The 18,154-nt window shown below is 53.5% G+C and overlaps 1 protein-coding gene across 1 annotated transcript; it reads right to left on the bottom strand.

Annotated features, from left to right (window-relative positions):
• Positions 1-3,482: 3,482 nt before the first annotated feature.
• On the bottom strand, positions 3,483-15,761 carry GPRIN2 (G protein regulated inducer of neurite outgrowth 2). Its single transcript, XM_036026710.1, has 2 exons — positions 15,559-15,761; positions 3,483-10,251 (listed from the first exon to the last, which is right to left on the bottom strand). Exon 2 carries the CDS (start codon positions 10,243-10,245, stop codon positions 8,869-8,871), a length of 1,377 nt encoding a protein of 458 aa, XP_035882603.1. The 5' UTR covers positions 10,246-10,251; positions 15,559-15,761; the 3' UTR covers positions 3,483-8,868.
• Positions 15,762-18,154: the final 2,393 nt, after the last annotated feature.

An 18,154-nucleotide genomic window follows, 5' to 3' on the forward strand; every position in this document is an offset into this window, starting at 1 on the left:
AAAATGTCCTAAGGGAGATGCCACCTCTGAGAGGCCTTGTGGGCATGGAATGAGAGGGAAGTCCTTGTCCTGGACACAATCCCCTCTCGCCTACTGAAGAAGAGAGGCCCAGTCCTGTGCAGGCTGCGCTCTCTCTCTCAGTTCCATGCACACCCAGCCACTCTTCAGTTGTGAGGCTGTCACCCTGTCCTCCTGCTTGACCTGCTGTCAGGAATAGGCTCTCCCTCTGAGCTCTCTCTTGGCTGCCATCACCCCTGACAGACCTCACTGGCCTTGGCACCAGTTGGAGTGGGTGGAGATCATGCCAGGTGAGGAATGACGAGGGAGAAGACCTTCAGAATCAGCCCCACCTCTGAACTTTAGGCCTCAGTCCTTCTGTGACAGTCAACTCTAACTTCCATCCCCTCCTCAGCCCACTGCCCCCACACACTTTCCCGGGGAGGCCTCTTCTGCCAGGCAGGGTCAGGCCCACTACCAGAAGGCCCAGTCCTAGCCCACACTGCTTTCCCATGGCCCAGGCAGAGGAGCCCCTAGTGTGGGACCACAGAGAAGTTCAGAGGCTCTAGGCAACTTTAAACAAAAGGTAAATCATAGGGTTATGAAAATACACCTATTTAGGGTCCACTGACAAAGGCCCTTACATCCAGCCCCCTTGGCATGCGTAATTCACATCCAAATCAAAGGTGTAAGTGAAGCTGTCTCCCTCCATTCCGTGCCCCTCCAGGCCGCTGACGTCTCTGCCTGGACTCCACCCTCTCCATTCTTCCCAGCATCTCCACCTCTGTACTCCTCTTCGTGATCTTCTGCTAGGAGGAGACCTGGTGGGCGAAGAGTGTCCAGAGGAGGGACACTCCGGAGGAGTGGCGGGTGGCGAGGAGCACAGGGCACAAGGATCACCTTCTATCAGGCACAGACCACCTCTCCCTCACCCAGTCCCACACCAGACAGACTGCAATACTGCCCGTGACTGGCCAACCTCCGCCCTCTGGACGGGTCCTGCGGGAGGTCAGGTCACTCCACGGGACTCCCAGTTGGTGAGGGTGTGTGGCTCCATGGTCACTAGGGGACATCAGAGCTCCGCCAGTGGACCACACTGCTCTGTGACCTGCACTCAGCAGGAGCCCTGTGAGAGACCCCACGGGAGTGACCCCACCTGGCTCCCTGGGACCCACACTGCACAGCCGACCCGCCGACCCTCCCCGCCAGCCCCAGGATCCCATCCTGCCCCAGCACCGCTCAGCACCCGCCAGTGGTGGTGATGTGGAGTGGTCATGGGGTGGTCAGAGAAAAGGAGGTCTCCTTGCTCCTAGCCCCAATTCTATGACCAAAGGGTGCCAAGGGGACTTAAAGCCCTGGGAGAGGAGGAGCCCAGGCAGGGACTAGGCACAAAATGTAAGGGGTGAACAGAAGACTTGGTAATTAAGATAAATGCAGTGCAATATTTTTAAATCAAAATTAATGCAAAAAATAAATGAAAAAAGTCAATAATTCAAATAAAGGCAGGATCCAACTTCCCACCTGGCAGCCCTACCCTTCAGCAAAGCTCAGGCAGTGTTCCTGATGTCTCCAGTAGTGCTCTATGTCCCAGGCCTGAGATGACAGCCCAACTGGTTCCTGCCTCCCCTTCCCCAGCCCAGTGGTATGACCACTTAGGAGGATGTGGGCCTCACCCAAGGGATGCTACAGGAGACAGATGTTTTGCAGGATAGAGAAGTTTAGAGGTTGGAATTTTCACAGGAAGAAGCCCTTTCCCCACTCCCTGAATACCCTCAATTGTGAAGGGAAAGAAAATCAAACCAGAAAGTCTTCCTCAAGAGACATAGGCTGGGCTGATGAAAGCCACAAAGCTTGAATACAAAATGACACACTTGGTCACCATCTTCCCAAACCCTTGACTGCTAAAAAATGAGAAGTGACTGGAGGGAGGGAGAAGCATAAGGCTGGAGATGAAGGGCCATGTAGGCCTGGGATGAAGGGATAATTCCACTCTTTCCCAGCTGGGCTCCAGCACCCCAAGTTTAGTTACTTGGTGAGCCATGGAAAAGCCAGCCCCAACAGAGGCTTCCTACTTGGGCCTTGCTCATGCTTCTCAATGGGCACCTTCTCAGCTGTCTACCCGGTGCAAAGAAAAAAGGCTCATTCTCCTAACTCCTAGCTCCTAGACACAAGACCAGTCCCACACATGACAGAAGCACTAGATGGGACAACAAGGTGTGTCCCAACTGATGCCCAGGCCATGCCACAACCTGAGTACAAGCCAAGAAAGAAAATTCTGAAAGCATGAAAGAGAAGATGGCCCACCTAAGGCCAGCAGATGGGCAATACCCATACACTTGCCCACTGGGTAACCCAGCCACTCAAGCCCCAGTAAGGATCACCAAAATTGAGAACTGCTGGGATCCCCTTCCAGCCTGATCAAAGCCTCTCCAGTCACCCAGCAGGACCACTGACAACCATTTTCTCTTTTAAGGCAAAAGTGATAGAAACCTGACATTCTGGGGATAGGACACCCCAGAGTATCCCAAGGAGGCTGACTTCTCTAGTGAGATGCTCAAAAGCTACCTCAAGTTCAAACATTTTAGTTTTTACCAAAGGAGAGAAAGGACGCATGTCAGAAGGGCCTAGACTCATGAAAATCAGGAATGCCAAGAGCCAGAGCCAGCGATTGCTCAGGGAGAAATGGCACATACCACAGGAAGAGAAACTGCTCCTGGAGAAGGAGGGTTAAGGCAAGGCAGACCCTGGCATAAAGGGAAGGAAGCATGGCAAGAGGAGTGGGACCTTAGGGATACAGAAGGTTCCTATGGGGCAAAGAGGACCTGAAATAGGAAAGGAGAAAGGGGAGAAACAGGGATTAAAGAGCAATAGAGGGTGGGGTGAAAGAGCACTGAAGACAGTAGGTACAGGACTGGCAGAGCCTTCCCACTTGCCCCCGGCTGGACACCCATGAGGCACTGCACTCCTGCACTGTTCACAGGATGCTGGGAAAGCACCCTATGTCTTTTCTTGGGGAAGATTTTGGGAAATGAAAAGTTCCAGCCAGGACAGACTGAGTAAGGAGTATATGGCTAAAAGCCATTCAGCTTAAAGTTGGACACTTGCCTACCCTAAGCTCCATATTCCTATAATTCCCACACTCTTTCCTTCAAAGTGGGGTCATGAGAAATGAACGTTAGGACACCCACTTGGGAGCACATGTTTCAGGGGTCAGACCTGCCTCCTTGCTGAGCCATCTTGAACTGAGAGGCAGAGAAAAAGGCACAAGTCATGGAGAGCCACTGCAAAAGTGAGCAAAAGCTGTGTTTGCCCACCTCTTGGAGCAAGACAGTTAGACCCCATGGGTGCATTCCCAGTCCTATAGGCCAATGCAACTTTGGTTTAATTTGTTTTTGTTTTGTTTTGTTTTTAAGATTTTATTTATTTACTTTTAGAGAGAGAGAAAGGGAGAGAGGGAAAGAAACATCAATGTGTGGTTGCCTCTGATGCACCCCACAATGGGGACCCAGCCCACAACCCAGGCATGTGCCCTGACTAGGAATCAAACCAGCGACCCTTTGGTTCTCAGCTCAGCATTCAATCCACTGAGCCAAAGCAGCCAGGACTGATTTGGTTTTTTAAACATCATCTTTTCTGAGATGTCCTACCTGGTTTATTTTCATTCTGTAACCACAGCAACAGAACTAGCCCCAGGTTCTCCCAAAGAGGAAGACCTTTCAGGGAGAACTCTAGCCAGCTTCAGAAAGACTCCCACCAAAAAGGGGAGCTGCCCTGAGGAAAGGCTCGATGAGGAAGGTGCTAGAGACAGGCTGTCATGAGAGTCATGCTCCTCACCCTCACAATCACTTTCCAGGAGACATGAGGTGAACTACAATGTGCCCAAGAGGAGGTAGGCTGTGGGTAGGGGTGGGGTGGCTCCCATTCTTTAAAAGGGAGGGTTAGAAGGTAGAGTCTGTAAATCTTAGCTTGCAGTTAATCTCAAACTTCCTGAACAGCTCATGAAACTGAAGTAGCTAAGATCTTAGGAAAGGAAGCAGAGAACACAAGAAGCAGCCTTGTGGAGAACCAGGACTCAAGTCAGACCCTGCTACCCTCCTTTCCTTGTTTGAAGGTGAGGGTCTCTGAGCTGTGATTTCAGTGAGAAGAGAGCTACTGATACTGAAGATCTGGATTTTAACAAATTTGCCAATGATGACTGTGTGGTCTCATAGAGACATGAGGACCAATGCTGACCTCAGGGCAACCCAGCCACAGGCCCCAGGCTCTGTCTGGCTCTGCACTGCCTAACAAGTGGATATAGACTGATAAAGGGTTAGTCATAGCTTCAGATGAAAAAACTGGGCCAGGCCAAAATGATGAATAAGAAGGGATTTAACATGAGCACAAGGAAAGCTCTCCATTTTGGTAACCAGGGTCCCTTAGCATGAGCACAAATGAGACAGAACTACTTCAGAGTATCTCACAGAGAGAGTGTGGGCATTTTGTGGGCTTTGGGCTCCATGAAAGTCTACTGCATGAAGGGCTGCTCAAGGTATGAATGCAATTGTTGGCAAGTATGCCCCCAGACCCCTCAGATACCCATGGTTTCTGTGCACCCTTCCATTGGGATAAGCCCTACAACCCCGTGCAGAGCCCTGCCCTGGGCTCCTGGAGCTTCTAGCCTGCATGCCAGAGCCAGAAGTGCCTGGAGCTTACTGCACCCCCACCCTTGGTGACCCTTACCCTCAAAATGGAACCTGGACCCGGGGTTCCCCTGTGGGACCTGGGCTAAGCCAGGAATCTACCTGAAATTGCACTCTTGACTGGGCCTCTATCCCTTCTCCACCTTGTGCTCCCTCTCCCTCTTCATTAATAAACTCAGAATCCTCATCCCAGCACAAGCTTCCAGGGAACCCAGCCCCAGACCAGTGAGCAATGAGGGATAAGATGGTCCTCAACATGGCTCTGGGAACTACAGTTTTGGATGGCTAAAGCCAGAGCACACATGTCCCAAGCAAGGTGCAAGTCAGGGAACAAAGGAGCTGGAAGAGGCTGTGAATGTGGAATGGTCAAGAAGACAGAATGTAGGCAAGAGCTAGGCCCTGCCTATGGCTACAGAAGTGGCCTCCAATACCACCAGCACGTGTGCTGAGTGCTAACTCAGTGCCAAGACACCTTATAGGGGTTATTCCATTTACTCTTCATAGGAAAACTAAGGAGGCACCATTATCATACCCATTTTACAGAGGAGGATGCTGAGGATCAGCAAAGTTAGTAACTTGTCCAAAATCTCATGGCTATAGGTGAGACCCAGGATTCAAACTCAAGTTTCACCCACTAAACTACAATGTGCCCCACTCTCATGTCCTAAGTGCCAAGACCTGCATTGGAAAGGCATGTCTGTTGGTCCCTTATTAAATAAGAATCCAGCACCTCTAGGGATCACAGACTCAATGCAGCTGACAGGGAAGGGGCTGTCAGTGGGACCAGACCATTATCTGCTTTTCCATCTTCCCAGCCCTGTGTTCTCAGGGCAGCAGCATCTTACACTCTAGCAGGAACAGCTTCCCCCGAAGTGACTAGTGACTCGCTACAAGGGTGATGGCAGCCTGTGTCCTGGCAAGGCCCAGAGGGAACAAGCTCCAGAAAGCCAGGCTTCAGCTGCTGGGGGCTTGGAAGGCTGCCAGGAAGGAGAGACAGGGATAGAAGGGAGGGGGATTCCTGCCTGAGAACTCTAGTAATCTGCTCCAAAGGACAGAATCTACCAGAAAAAAAAAAAGAAGAGAAAAAAGAGAAGACCAGCCAGGACCAACAACCCTTCCCAGGCAAAGCTCTGACTTCTACTACTTTAAGTTCAAAGCAAATGTACAAATAATGAAAGCCACCACCTCCCAGAGCAGGACCTAAAGGGGACCTGGAAAGTCTGATCAGAAATCCAGAGTCTGAGAGACCTATAAACCAGCCACCTCAGCCACCAGTTGGTGGCCATGTCCCAAGACCCTAGACAACTGCCAATCAGGACTGCCCAGGGAGCAACCAAGGGTGGGAGGCAGGGGCAATTTCTGTCTCCAGGACAAATTCAGAAATTAACCTACAGTCAATCCACAGTGGGCTGCGGCTATGCAGCATGGCTAGTGAGGCCAAGGGCACAGTTCCTGTTGTCTCGGGACAGCAAGCTTAACTAGGAGGGTGTTCTCCAGGCACCACCCTGAAATTTATCTCAGCCAGTATAAGTGGGTAGGCGGCTTCAGCTATCCCATTCCCAGTAATGGCCTGGCCCAGCCTGACATGCTGGCATGCCAGGTTCTCTGCCTGGAGGTGGCACAGATTGGCACACATTGGCCACAGTGAACTCGTGAGAATCTGTATATGACACAGGAGAGTCTCTCCATGAAAGGTTTCACTGGTCCCAGCCAAGCCCTATGGCATGTGGCCCTTCACCTTCCCCTCCAGAACCTCCCACCTGTCACAGGTGGTAGCTTCACCTCCTTTTGCTCCTCAGCCTCCTGGAACTCCTTCCTGAATCCACCACACCATGTGTGTGTGTTTTTGTCCCTAACAGGTCCCTCCTTGGTTGCCACACCCCCATTCCCTTGGGTCCTTGCCTTCCACACTAATCTATCCAATAGCACCCAGAGGGCTATTTTTTAAATGAAATCTGGCTCTACCACCCCTTCCACACCTCCCCTAAGTCCCTTTCCTCACTCCAGGATCCTCATAATGGGGACTTCCTTTGCCAGCCTCCCAGCCCAACACCCCTAAATAGCCTGCATTACAGTTACTCAACATAGCTCAGGCAGGACAGGGACCTCTGAACCCCTGACCAGGCTGTTCTCTGCCTGCCTGGCATACCCCTCACCCTCTGCCCACCTGTCCAAACCCACTGTGTCCTCAAGACCCTGCTTAGCTATGGCCCTGTGGGAAGATGACCTCCCCAGTCCTGTCCCATACCCTTCCCTTCCAATGTCCCCACAGCGATTTGCTCTCTCCAGTCTGGCCCCACGAAGTTGGAGCTCTTGGAGCCTGCTCAGGGCTTGGCATAAAGACAGCCCAGTACCCATGTGTCACTCCCGAGAGCATGATGTGCCTACCCTATACCACACAGAAGAGGACAGGCCCAGGCTCTGGGCTAGACAGTGCCTAGAGCCTTGTGACTACACAAAAAATCTGCCTGGTCATATTTTTAAAAGGGAAGCTAGGTCAAGTCCCTTCCTGCTGTTCACACCTAACCTTCTGTCCCTACCCCACTGGCAAAAGTGGTTCTGACTTGCTGTTACTTTAAAGCAGGTATGGCATTTTACCAAGCTCAGCTAGAACTGTGAAAGCCATGGTTCTGGGTAGAGCCCACTGAGGGGCCTTGGAAGGCTTTCAACCTGAAGCATGCCTTTTTCACCTGCTCCTTTGGCCCCTTAGCATGTCACTCTTGCTTGTGAAATTAACTCAGGGTTGCCTGAATTATTTCTACCTCAGTGGTACCAGGTCCCTGGCGGCGGGAAAAAGCCTGCTGTCAGGTCCTGGGTTCCCAGGTGCAAAAGGGGGCCCAACGCAGGGCCACATCATGGGCAAAGCTGCATGTGAACTCAGACTCCACCCCTCCCATGCCCAATGACCCTGGGCAGGACACTAACCTTCTGGCTCCCACACAGGGTGGGCTGCCAGACTGTCTCAGGAGCTGAAATTTTCAACTTGAAGCCCCAGGATGAGGACCCAAGCCCACTCCCATCCTCCACAGTCCTGGAGAGATCCTTGGGCAATAAAGTCAGGCTGTGCCCTGGTGTCCTGGGCTTTCCCACTCCCATAGTCCCCAGGCTCACAGGCCTCCCTGCCCCCCACAGCCTCACAGCTCCTGCCATTTCCCACCAGGTGGCAGACCCCACTTCAGGCTCCTCTTTTCCCATTGATTCCTGCCCTCTCTTCTTTGAAGAACTGTACCCACTGAAAATAAAGCCCTAAATTAAGAAATGAGGTGATAATGGTGCAATTTCAGGTGTGACATATTTGGGGACAGTTGGCCACCTATCCTCCTGTTCCTGTGGCACAATGACCTAAAAGGAAGGTGGCTCTTACAAGCACCCTGTGGACTTTCTGTAAAGCTCAGCACCCTCATACTGAGGTGTACCTCTCTTCCGTAATATGAGCACAGTAAGGGCACACACAGCCTGTCACATTTCCCAAGGAATCCATAGAAGCTGGCACAGAATGTGGCCTCAGTAAATTCTTGTTCATAGCTGCCCTTCCCTGACTGACTAGGCATGCTGCAGGTAAACAACCCAGGTTTCCACCAGCCCTGCTTTGAATCCTAGCCCTTCACTTCAAGCTGTCTAGCTAAGGTATGTCAGCCAGAACCCTGCCAAATGTCTGTGGTTTTGTCTGTAACACAGGGTGAAGAGCTGAAGACTCAACAAGTGACAAATGGTACGTGGCACCCAGGAGGCCTTTGACAGTGTCATTTCACTTCCCTAAAGACCCAGCCAATCTCTGTCATTTGGGGCCCCACATTTCATAGCAAGGATTCATTATGTCTCAGCCCTGCTCTAAAATTAAGCTGCTGAGAGTCCTAAGGGAAATCATGGCAGAGATCTGAAGAGACTAAACAAAAGGCAATTATTTTTACAGAAAAATCAGAATCTCCCTGATGCATAGTGCTAAAACTCTGTCCCTAAGTTCAGAGCCCAGATGTGCAGAAATGTGGCTCTCAGGAATCAAGCCCTTAAAACCCAGCACAGTTGCAAGTAGCAAGAAGTCCCCAGGCTAAAGTCCTGTGGTCTGCTAGCAGCCTACAGCAGAGATGTGTCCACAGCTGCCAGTGGGTCCAAAGAGCACATGGTCTCCACTGTCTCTTGTTGGGGGCTGAGTCCATGGGCCCAAGACAGCTTTTAGGGCCACAGCTCCTCACTCAGGGGCTGCACTGGAGCAGCCACAGCAGCTGGGGTGCCTCAAAGACTGCATGACAGCTCGTAGTGGCGCCCTCCAGCCCTCAGCAGACAGGCTGTCCTCACTGGCAGGTGCACGCTGCAGCTGCTCAAACTGCATCTCCAGGTGCTTCTGAATGGCCACACCAAGCACCTCAGGGTCCACTGCAGCTCCATACACCTCCCACGTCATGCCTTCAGCATCCCATCGCACATCCTGCACAGGAGATGATGCCTCCTCCAGGCTGGACCCCAAAGTCACCTCTGGGAATGTGTGCAGGGCCACAGGGGCTTCCAGAGGTGGGCTGGTAGCCACAGCCTTGCACTCTGCCATGGGGGCCGCCTGTACACCAGCATCCTGTGCCAACAGAGGGGACATCAACACTGGGGCCAAATCACTGGCTGAGGTCATGGTCCACACATCCTTGGTCCTGGCTCCAGGCTCCATAGTTAACCCAGTGGTATCCCAGGGATGGGCACAGCAGTGGGAATGCCCAGGAAGACCCCCAGGTGACCTATACTGGAACTTCACCCCATGCTGAGCCTGCAGCCCAGATTCACTTACTGATGCTACTAGTTTGGGAAAGGCCAAGACCCCAGGGGCAGGCACAGCATGGCAGTAGCCACTGGCCCCCACCTCCATCAGGCCACAGAGTTGAGCTACTGGGGGCAGAGCTTGGCAGGAGGTGGTAGCTGACTGCCTAGTAGCTTTGGGCCTGGCCTTGGGGCTACTGCTGTGGGTGGTTGTGCCTCCCAGGACTAGTGGTGACACCCACACTTGACTCTCTCCCAGCGTCCAGACTGAGTTTGAAGTCCCAGCCTCTGCAGCCAGGTCTCTTTCCAGGCCGGCAGGGGCCTGCCCTCCCTGGCCAGAAGTACTGCCAGGCTGCAGCTGAGCCCTGTGGACTGGCGAGCTGCCAAGGGCTGAGCAGCTGAGGCTGGCCTTCCGAGCACCACTGTGGCCCCGAGTCTGGGTGCTATGGACCAGGTCTGAGTGGCTCCTCTGTACAGCTGCGGTGCTGGGGGCACGTAGGCGATATAGGTCACCACCACCCACAGTAGATACATTGCCCACAGTGCTGCTCCGCCAGTGGCCCACAGCACCAGGCCATGGTCTGGGGCTGGAGGTCAGCGCCTCTTCTGTGCTCTTAGCCTGGTGGCCCTCTTCCTCCAGGATCTGGGGACTGGTGCTGGCCTCACCCGACTGGGCCTGCCATACAGTGCTGCTGGCACTTTTTCGGAGCTTTGGCCTCTGTCCCCAGCCTTCACCCAGCAGGCTGGAAGAACTCCGAGAAAGGGGCTGTGGGCAAGGGCTCAAGGGTGCCTGGGCACCTGGCTCAGGGTGGCTGCTGCTCATGACTACCTGCAGGAAAGAGAGGAAGGAAACAGAGTTGAGTTGTGTGGCAGCACTTCTGCTGGACTCTGCTGTGGGCTCACAAGGTGCTAGGCACACTGTGGGGAGAGCTTCAGTCCTAGCCTCCTAATGGCTCGGAGCCATAAGCAAAACAGTGACAAGACACTAGACACTTCAAATCAAGGTCATTACACATATATACAGGCATGACACTATAAATATCAAATAACCAGTACCAAGTGACTAGAACCATCCCGAGAATAGAGTCCTGGAGACCACTCACCACGCTGGCTGGTGACTCTCTACTGCTGGACTGTGGGATGGAGGGGAAGTCAGGGAAAGAGCAAGTGCAGGGGCCTTATGGGTGGGGGCTTTGAGCAAAACAGTGACAAGACACTAGATACTTCATATAGCTCTTAGTCAATCAGCACATAAGTATTGCTGTATTTTCATAACCAGTAAAGCTCGACTGACGAATACTAGCCTGGCTCCTCCCACAGCTGTTCAGTATCCACCTGGCTCTGAACTGGGGACTCCTTGGTACACACTAGGGGTCCAGAGAAGGTTTGTGGGATAAATAAGCAATGAATATAGGACACACTGTGACCTGCCCAGGTTCTCCCATGGCCTACCCACATTCTCTCTGACCCTGGAACTCAGTCTTGGCATCTGAAAGGGCAGGAGTTTCCCAACTCCTACCTCTGGCTCCAAGGAGAGGGAGAGAACCCCCCACACCAGCCCTTTCCATGCAGAACTCATTCAGCATTTGTTCATTCCACAACCATTTCCTGAGCACTTGCACGCCAGAGGGGCCCTGACTAATTTAAATCCAGCTCTGATCTGGAAATAGGTCCCAAACCACCAATCAGACACATCCTCCATAAAGTTTAAACCCCCTCTTGCCAAGTGTGCCTGCACCCTCTTTCCCTCCCTCCTTCCCTGCCATTTCTGTCTCTTCCTTCAGCTATACAGACCCCTCTGGACTTGCCCACTGACCCATCTGTAGCCTCATGTCAGCACTGGCCCCTTCAACCTCAGCATCGCCTCTTGGGGAAGCTTTTCTGAGCTGATCTGGCACCATATCTGGCTGAGCACTATCTGGCCTGGATGGAAGAGTCTGGCCAACCGTGGGCCTTTCACCAGCCTGAAGCTGTTCTAAAGCAGGCCTAAAGCCTGTTCCCCTGTCTGTCCAGTACCCAGTACTAACCTGACATACAGTTGATACTCAGAGAATGTCTGCTGTATGCCTGGTGGAGAGGAGTGAATACAAGAGTCAGCCAAAAAGGAACAGACTGAGCACCAAAAATGAGACTGAGGGATGGCATTTCTAAGGCAAGAACACTCACTTTGTGTGATGGATCAGAAAAGGCTTCCTGGGGTAGAAAAGCTCCTGGCCATGTAAGTTGGGCCTGGAGAAACAGGAGGGAAAGGGTGCCCAGAGAGAAGGAACAGGGTGAGCAGAAGGCAAGAGGCGTGTGTTCAGAGCACCCAAGAGGAATAGCAGCGGGCTGGGGCTGGGCAGGGCCGCAGAAGAAGTGGGGTCAGGGCATCTGGGCCAACCTGGCCCTTGCCAAAGCTGTGAATTAGGAACATCACTCTGGGACTCCCTGCCAGGCAGGATGGGCTGGAGAAACAGGGCAAGGACAGCAAGCAACAAGGACAGTTTGGGCAACCCCAGTACTGCCTTCCCACCCCTGAGCTGATAAGAACTGCCAAAAAACTAACCACCCTGGCCAGGTGAGCAAGGCCACCTGAAAGGGAATGTGGGAAGGGCCCTTAGGAACTCAGTTTCTGTATAATTACAAACTTCTTGCTGTCAGCACTCAGCAGATGGCCAGTGGCTGTTCAAGCAAACAGTGAGGATATTTCTGAAGCTGTGGTGCCCTGAGAGCTCAAGGCTTGCTATGGATCCCAGTTCAGCACAACTGCCTGCAACAATAAAAGGTTCTCTTCTGCACTATCCAATACAGTAGGCACTGGCCACATGTGATTAATGACTACCATACTAGACTGAGCAGTTCCAGACCCAGCCCTAGGCTGGGCAAGAGTGTCCCCTCCTAGCTGCTCCTTGGGGCCAACACCAGACTGGTTCCTGGAAGGATCACGAAAATGACAGGTAGCCGAAAGAGACCATGACCCAGGCCCTGCCCTCAAGGATGTGAATGATAGACACATAAACAGAGAAGGCCAACAAGGCCAATAACAATCCTGGTGGTGGTGGTGATGATGGTGATAATGATGATGATGATATCAGCTCCCAGTACCAAATCACCCACCTTGTGCCAGATGTGCCATATTCTTTCTAGCACTGTCTCTTGTAGAATTGTCAGAGCAACTTCATAAGATACGTCATCATTCCTATTCTGCAGATGAGAAAGTCAAAGCTCAGAGGTTTAATTACTTGCTGAAAAGCAAGGAGGATAGGAAGTATGCCAGATAGCCAGGAATGCTATGGACACTGACAGCCCCTGGCAAGCAGACAGCCACCCAGCTGCATGTCTAAAAACACCAAGGAGGCCCGATCTGGACAGCCTACACAGCCTCTGACTGAGCTCCACCTACCCTGGACCCTCCTAGGGAACAAGGTCATAGTGAACCAAGCCAACCCCTGGCCCCCCTGAGGAACCAGGTGGAGTGTGGCTGGGGTGCCATCAGACCCTAACAGGAGCAAGTGAGAAGCCATTAGTGACAAGGGTCCCCCTGTGCCTGTCTCACTAGGTGGCTACCCAATGCCCAGGGCTAGCTGTGACTCAGAGAGAGCAGTGACAACAAAGACCCCATGGGGAGGGGAGTGTTCTGTATTTGTTCATTCCTTTCCTCGCCCCACTTCCACAAGTGTCACATGACAAAACTAAGACCTGGAGTAGTTCAGAAATGTTTGAGAACCTACAGCTGAACCCCAACAGGGTATTATTCCTCCTACAACCTGGTCTTCCCACCCCTAACAGCAAGACAGGCTCTGCGGGGAGTAATGCAGGTTACCTCGGGGCGGGGAAAGAGGTTTCCCATACCCCCTATCTCAAAGGAAAGGAGCCTTGCAGGGAGTGATGACAGCTGACCACATGTGCACTGGAGCCGTGGCTGAGCAGGTGGGTCAAGAAATCTGCTTCCAACCCTGGCTCTTCCCCTTCTTGTGTACATGCCTTCAAGTGGATACTTAATCTCTTTCAGCTTCAGTTTCCTCAACCTGCAAAACAAAAGTAAATCCCCACTTTGCAGGGGTTTTGTGAAGACTAAATGTGATGGCATAGGGACTGTCTCGAAAGATAATTGTTAATAGTCTTTTCTTTACCCTTCCAACAGAAGTGACTTCTGCTCAAGGTATCATAGGGACTTGTACTGAGGGGTGGAGGTAGGGGTGGGGGCAGCAAAAAGCCCTTTTAGGAAGCCACTGAGGCTCCCCTTAGATTCACCTAGTCTTACTTCCCAATGCTTTCTATCTTCATGCCATCCTAAGACCTAGCCACCACCAGTGTTCCTAGTGTCTTCATCACCACACTAAATTTCCCAGTCTATTTCAAACCTTAATTGGGGAGGACATGCACACATACATGGACACACATGTAGAGACATACACACAAGTTTGGAGTCTGCATTCTAAATGCCCATCTGCCTTAAAAACCATGGAAAGGGCTCTGGTTTCATGTTAATGAGGCTCTGGAAAGATGTTTTAGCACAGGATAAAAGACAGGAACATAGAAGTATCCAAGACCCCTGGTGTTCTTTGGGTGACACTTTAATGTTCTCTCTCCTGTCCCAGTTGATGCCAATCAAAGTTGTGAAGTGGCCAGCACCTGTAGCCAATACAGGACTGTCCTGTTGCCACTGTTCTGCCTATCAGTGCATGGAGGAGCAACCAGGCTCGAATGTGGCCATCAAGCAATGTCATTTTGAGTAAAAGTTCCCAGCTCTGCAGAAATTTCCAGACTGACCCAACCAAAGAGACTGCTAGGTCACTTGGTCCAAGATTCTACCTCTTGCTACGCCGTCCCAGCACAGGGACACAGGCCTTTGGGTGTCTGCCAAGGGGAATAATCAAGGCAGGCCCATTTCGAGCCCTGCTCCTCCTCTCCTAAGGGGAGTGGTGACTTCTGCTTCCAGCAAGACCAAAACAGGAAAGGCAAACCCATGTGGCCAGGAGGGAAAACTGTCCAATTCTTAAATATGGACGTTAGCCCCCAGGCACCAGGCACCAGTTAACACACCTCACAAATCCCTCATTGCAGAGTGGGGGTGTGGCAACCTTCAGCAGGTGGTCTGATTCAACCCAGCAGCAAATGGCCTGACAGGAAGACTCAGGGCCAAGTTGGGCAATACAGCACGGAACACTCCAGACAGGGAGTGTTTGGAGGGGACAAAACTTGCCCATCACAGAGAGGGGCCTTTAAGAACAAGATGTCCAGGAACAAAGTTGTGCCAGGAAAGGGTTCTAGGATAACCCTGAGTTAGTGGCCCCAAGAACCCAGCTCTGCTAACAAGAGAGAAGCCCCAGAGCTTCCTCCACTGAGGAGGATTTGCCCATATTTCCCAGGAGACACGTTAGGTGAAGGTAAGCCCTCCTGGCACAGCTGCCCCAAACCAGAAGCAGCCCAGGTGGCTGCTGTGCCCCTACCTTCAAGCTCACTGGCACCCATACACCGCCATGGGCTCATGCCCCATCCATAGTCACACCAGCGGTGGACGCACAGGCCCTTCTGTTGTTCCAGCCTGCAGGTAACACTGCCTACACAGCTGCATTCTGCACACCAATCGCCCAGGCCTGAGCGGACCACACCACAGCACACCCCCGCCTCAGGGCAGGGCTCCCTTCTCTGCTCCTCAGGCCCGAAAGCCCATCCGGACTCAAGAAGAAGGTCCTCAACACGTTCCCCAAAACAAGGCTAAAGACCTTCCCTGTAGTCAAGACAGTAACTGAGGGAAGACAGGACGGTGGGGCAAGAAAGCAGGGAAGGAGAGCAACAGGAACAAGAGGGAAGGGAGGTTTGGAGCGGGGGTGGGGTGGCAGTCAACGGAGCGTAACGTGGAGCGGGAAGAAGCAACTGGAGCAGAGGTGGAAGCAGGAGACGGGGTCTCGGGCAGAGTAAATGGGAGGATGGGCCGAGAAAACAGATGAGACGGGATAGGCAATGAGAGCAGAGATGGAAGGAGGAATACGGCCATAGAGGGCGCTGAGTTCCGGGCAGGGGCCAGAATGCGGAGGGTCTGGGCGCAGGGAAAGTCGAGGAGTGGGTTCTGGGGCGCAGGAATGGAAGACACCACCCAAGCCATCCGTTCCCCACGACCCACCCTCGGACATGCTCCGAGCAGTTCTCTCACCCTCTCGCCCGCCCGGAGCAGTGCAGGCCGGCGGAAGTGAATCTCCTGCGGCCGCCACAGGTGCCCAGCTTAGCGGCCCAAGATGGAGCCGAACCCGACTTGGGCTACAGACTCCGGTAGTCCCTGTTCCTCCAGCCTTCGGAGGAGCCACTGAGAGGTACTGCGGCAGGACTGCTGGGAGGGGTTTCTGCGCAGAGGAGGGGCGCAGGGGGCGGTGCCCCCGCTCACCTGGGCCCGCCCCTCGCTCCTCCGCTGGCGTCTACGTACAACCCGCCCCGACTCTGCTCCAAGTCCACTTCCTCATTGCCCCGCCCTCAAACCCTGCGCCTCACCTTCTGCCTGCTTTGCCAGTGACCCCTTGCCTCCCTGCCCCTCCACGTGTCCTGCGAAGGCAGTGTTTCATTCCGTCACCCTGGCTCCGCCCTTCACTAGTCTCCGGCTTCCGACCCTGCCCTCAATACACTTAAGCTCTAGGACCCGCCCTCTGGGATACCGAGCTGTTCCCTTCTAGCCCCTCTCCTACGGACCCCCATTCTGCAAGACCTGGACGATCCTTCCAGATTCCCAGACCGACCCTGGTCCTTTGAGCTCCGCCTCCACCCCCTCCCCCCATCAAGCTCCCAGCCTTGTATGCTGAGGCCTCTGCCCAGCCTCCAAGACCCCAATCTCATTGACTCTGTCCCCAGAGTTGTATTCCCAGCCCCACCACTAAGGCCCCTATGCTCCCACCCCTTTCCTGGCCCACATCTCAATCTCACCTTTGCCCCCCAAGCCAATTCTGGGCACTCAATCTCCAGTCAGCCCCATGGACCCCAACAGCAGGCGTGCACAATGACCGTACAGGGGTGAGCTGAGCGTCCCCACCCCCAAGCCTGCACCCCTTCCCACTGTCCCTGCATCCACCAAATGCCCTGCTTCCTCCCCACCTGCCCCACAAATGTCTGGAGCCAGTCCAGGCCCTGGGAATGCCTGGGCATACCCTACTGAGCTGGGGTCCTGAGTGTTCATTTCCCTTAACATCCTCCTATCTCCAACAGTCACTGGCCAGGCTCTGGGCACACAGACTCAACGATGACCACAGGCCAGAGCTTGCCCCTGACCCCTTCCACCCTCAGGGGGTTCCTACCACCCACCCCCAGGGCTGAGTGGTAAGAGGAGCTTGTCCTATCTCTGGGCCTCAGTCTCTGAGATTTGGGTCCCAATGCTGGCCCTCCTCCGTTGATCCCAGCTCCAGGGAACCCTGATTTGCTTGTGCAGCTGTTGGCTGAAGAGTCTGCACCTCTCTGGTCCAGTGGCCATCTCCACACCTCCTCTAGCCTAGGAAGACATCACGCCCCAGCCTCAACTTTGGCCTCTCCAGGCCCTGTACTGCCACTGGAGCACCAGGAGGGGGTCTACAGAAAGTCCCACAGCCCTGCAAGTAAGGCAGAAAGTGGAAAGCCTGGGCAGAAGCCTGTACCACTCAGTCCCGTTAGCCCTGCTAGCCTGGCACATAGCCCCAGGGCAGGGGTAGGGGGGTTATGAGGCATAGGGGGGTTATGATACCGCAGGTGGAGCTTTGACCCAGCACCCAGCCACCCCATACCTTGGTGTGTTCTCTGCATGTGCAGCCCCTCCCAGCCTTAGTGCTCTTGTCTGTAGCTCCAAGCTGTCCCTCATCAGTTTGTCACATGGGCCCAAGAACACAACAGATGGTACTATATCTGGCACGGCATTTGGCCCTGTGGGTCATGCCCTTGTGCTTCCCTGCCTGGCCTTTAACCACAGACACTGCAGCCTACTCCCCCTAGCCTGAAATCCTGCTTCTTAAGGCCTGGAAGCCTTGGTCCTACCTTCTCTACTCCTCCCCACCCTGGTCAGTTACCACCTCAAGTTGGATACTGAGTCACTGGTGAAGTGGATGGGGTTCTGCTCAGGAAGACCCTTTCCAGCGGGGTCTTAGGGCACAATTGCAGAGCCTGGCAGATAGGCTGCCCTGGGGAACTGAGCACTGGAAGCCAGCAGAGGTGTCCAAGCAGAGGCTTCAGGCCCTGGCCTCCCACCACACAGCCTGGCAGGGTGATCCTGGCCAAAGGGAGGAAATGCGGAATTTGTTTGCTAAGGCCACCACTCATTGTTGCCCAAGATTAGGACCTGTCCTTTCACATCTCAGAAGTCTTACTCATAGTCTCTTTCTAGAGGAGTGAACTTAGCACCAAGAAGGAAGGAGCTACATGGGATTACATAGAGTCGGTGTCAGATCTGAGACTGAAACCTGGGACTTCCAGCTCCCTGAGCATCTGAGAACCCTCCGAGCCCCCTACCTCAAGTGTTTCAAGGAGGCCTGCTTGGGGTGTCAATAAATGTCTATCACACTAGATGCCTGCAGATGCAACCTGGCTGGACCTGCCCCCAGGGTCTCTAAGCATCACTCTGGCTTTGACCTCTTGTCCAATTGGTCCTCTCCTTCCATTTGTCAAGGAAGTTCCCCCTGGCCACTCAGGGAGAGCCCAGGATAGGGAGCCAGACATAAACTGCAATCCCAATGCCCCCCCATGTCCATTCAATTGCCCTTCAGTCCCACACCAAGTCAATACTGTCCATACCTCTGGGTGTT

This window comes from Phyllostomus discolor, chromosome 5 (assembly GCF_004126475.2).
Source record: "Phyllostomus discolor isolate MPI-MPIP mPhyDis1 chromosome 5, mPhyDis1.pri.v3, whole genome shotgun sequence".
Lineage (NCBI taxonomy): Eukaryota > Metazoa > Chordata > Mammalia > Chiroptera > Phyllostomidae > Phyllostomus > Phyllostomus discolor.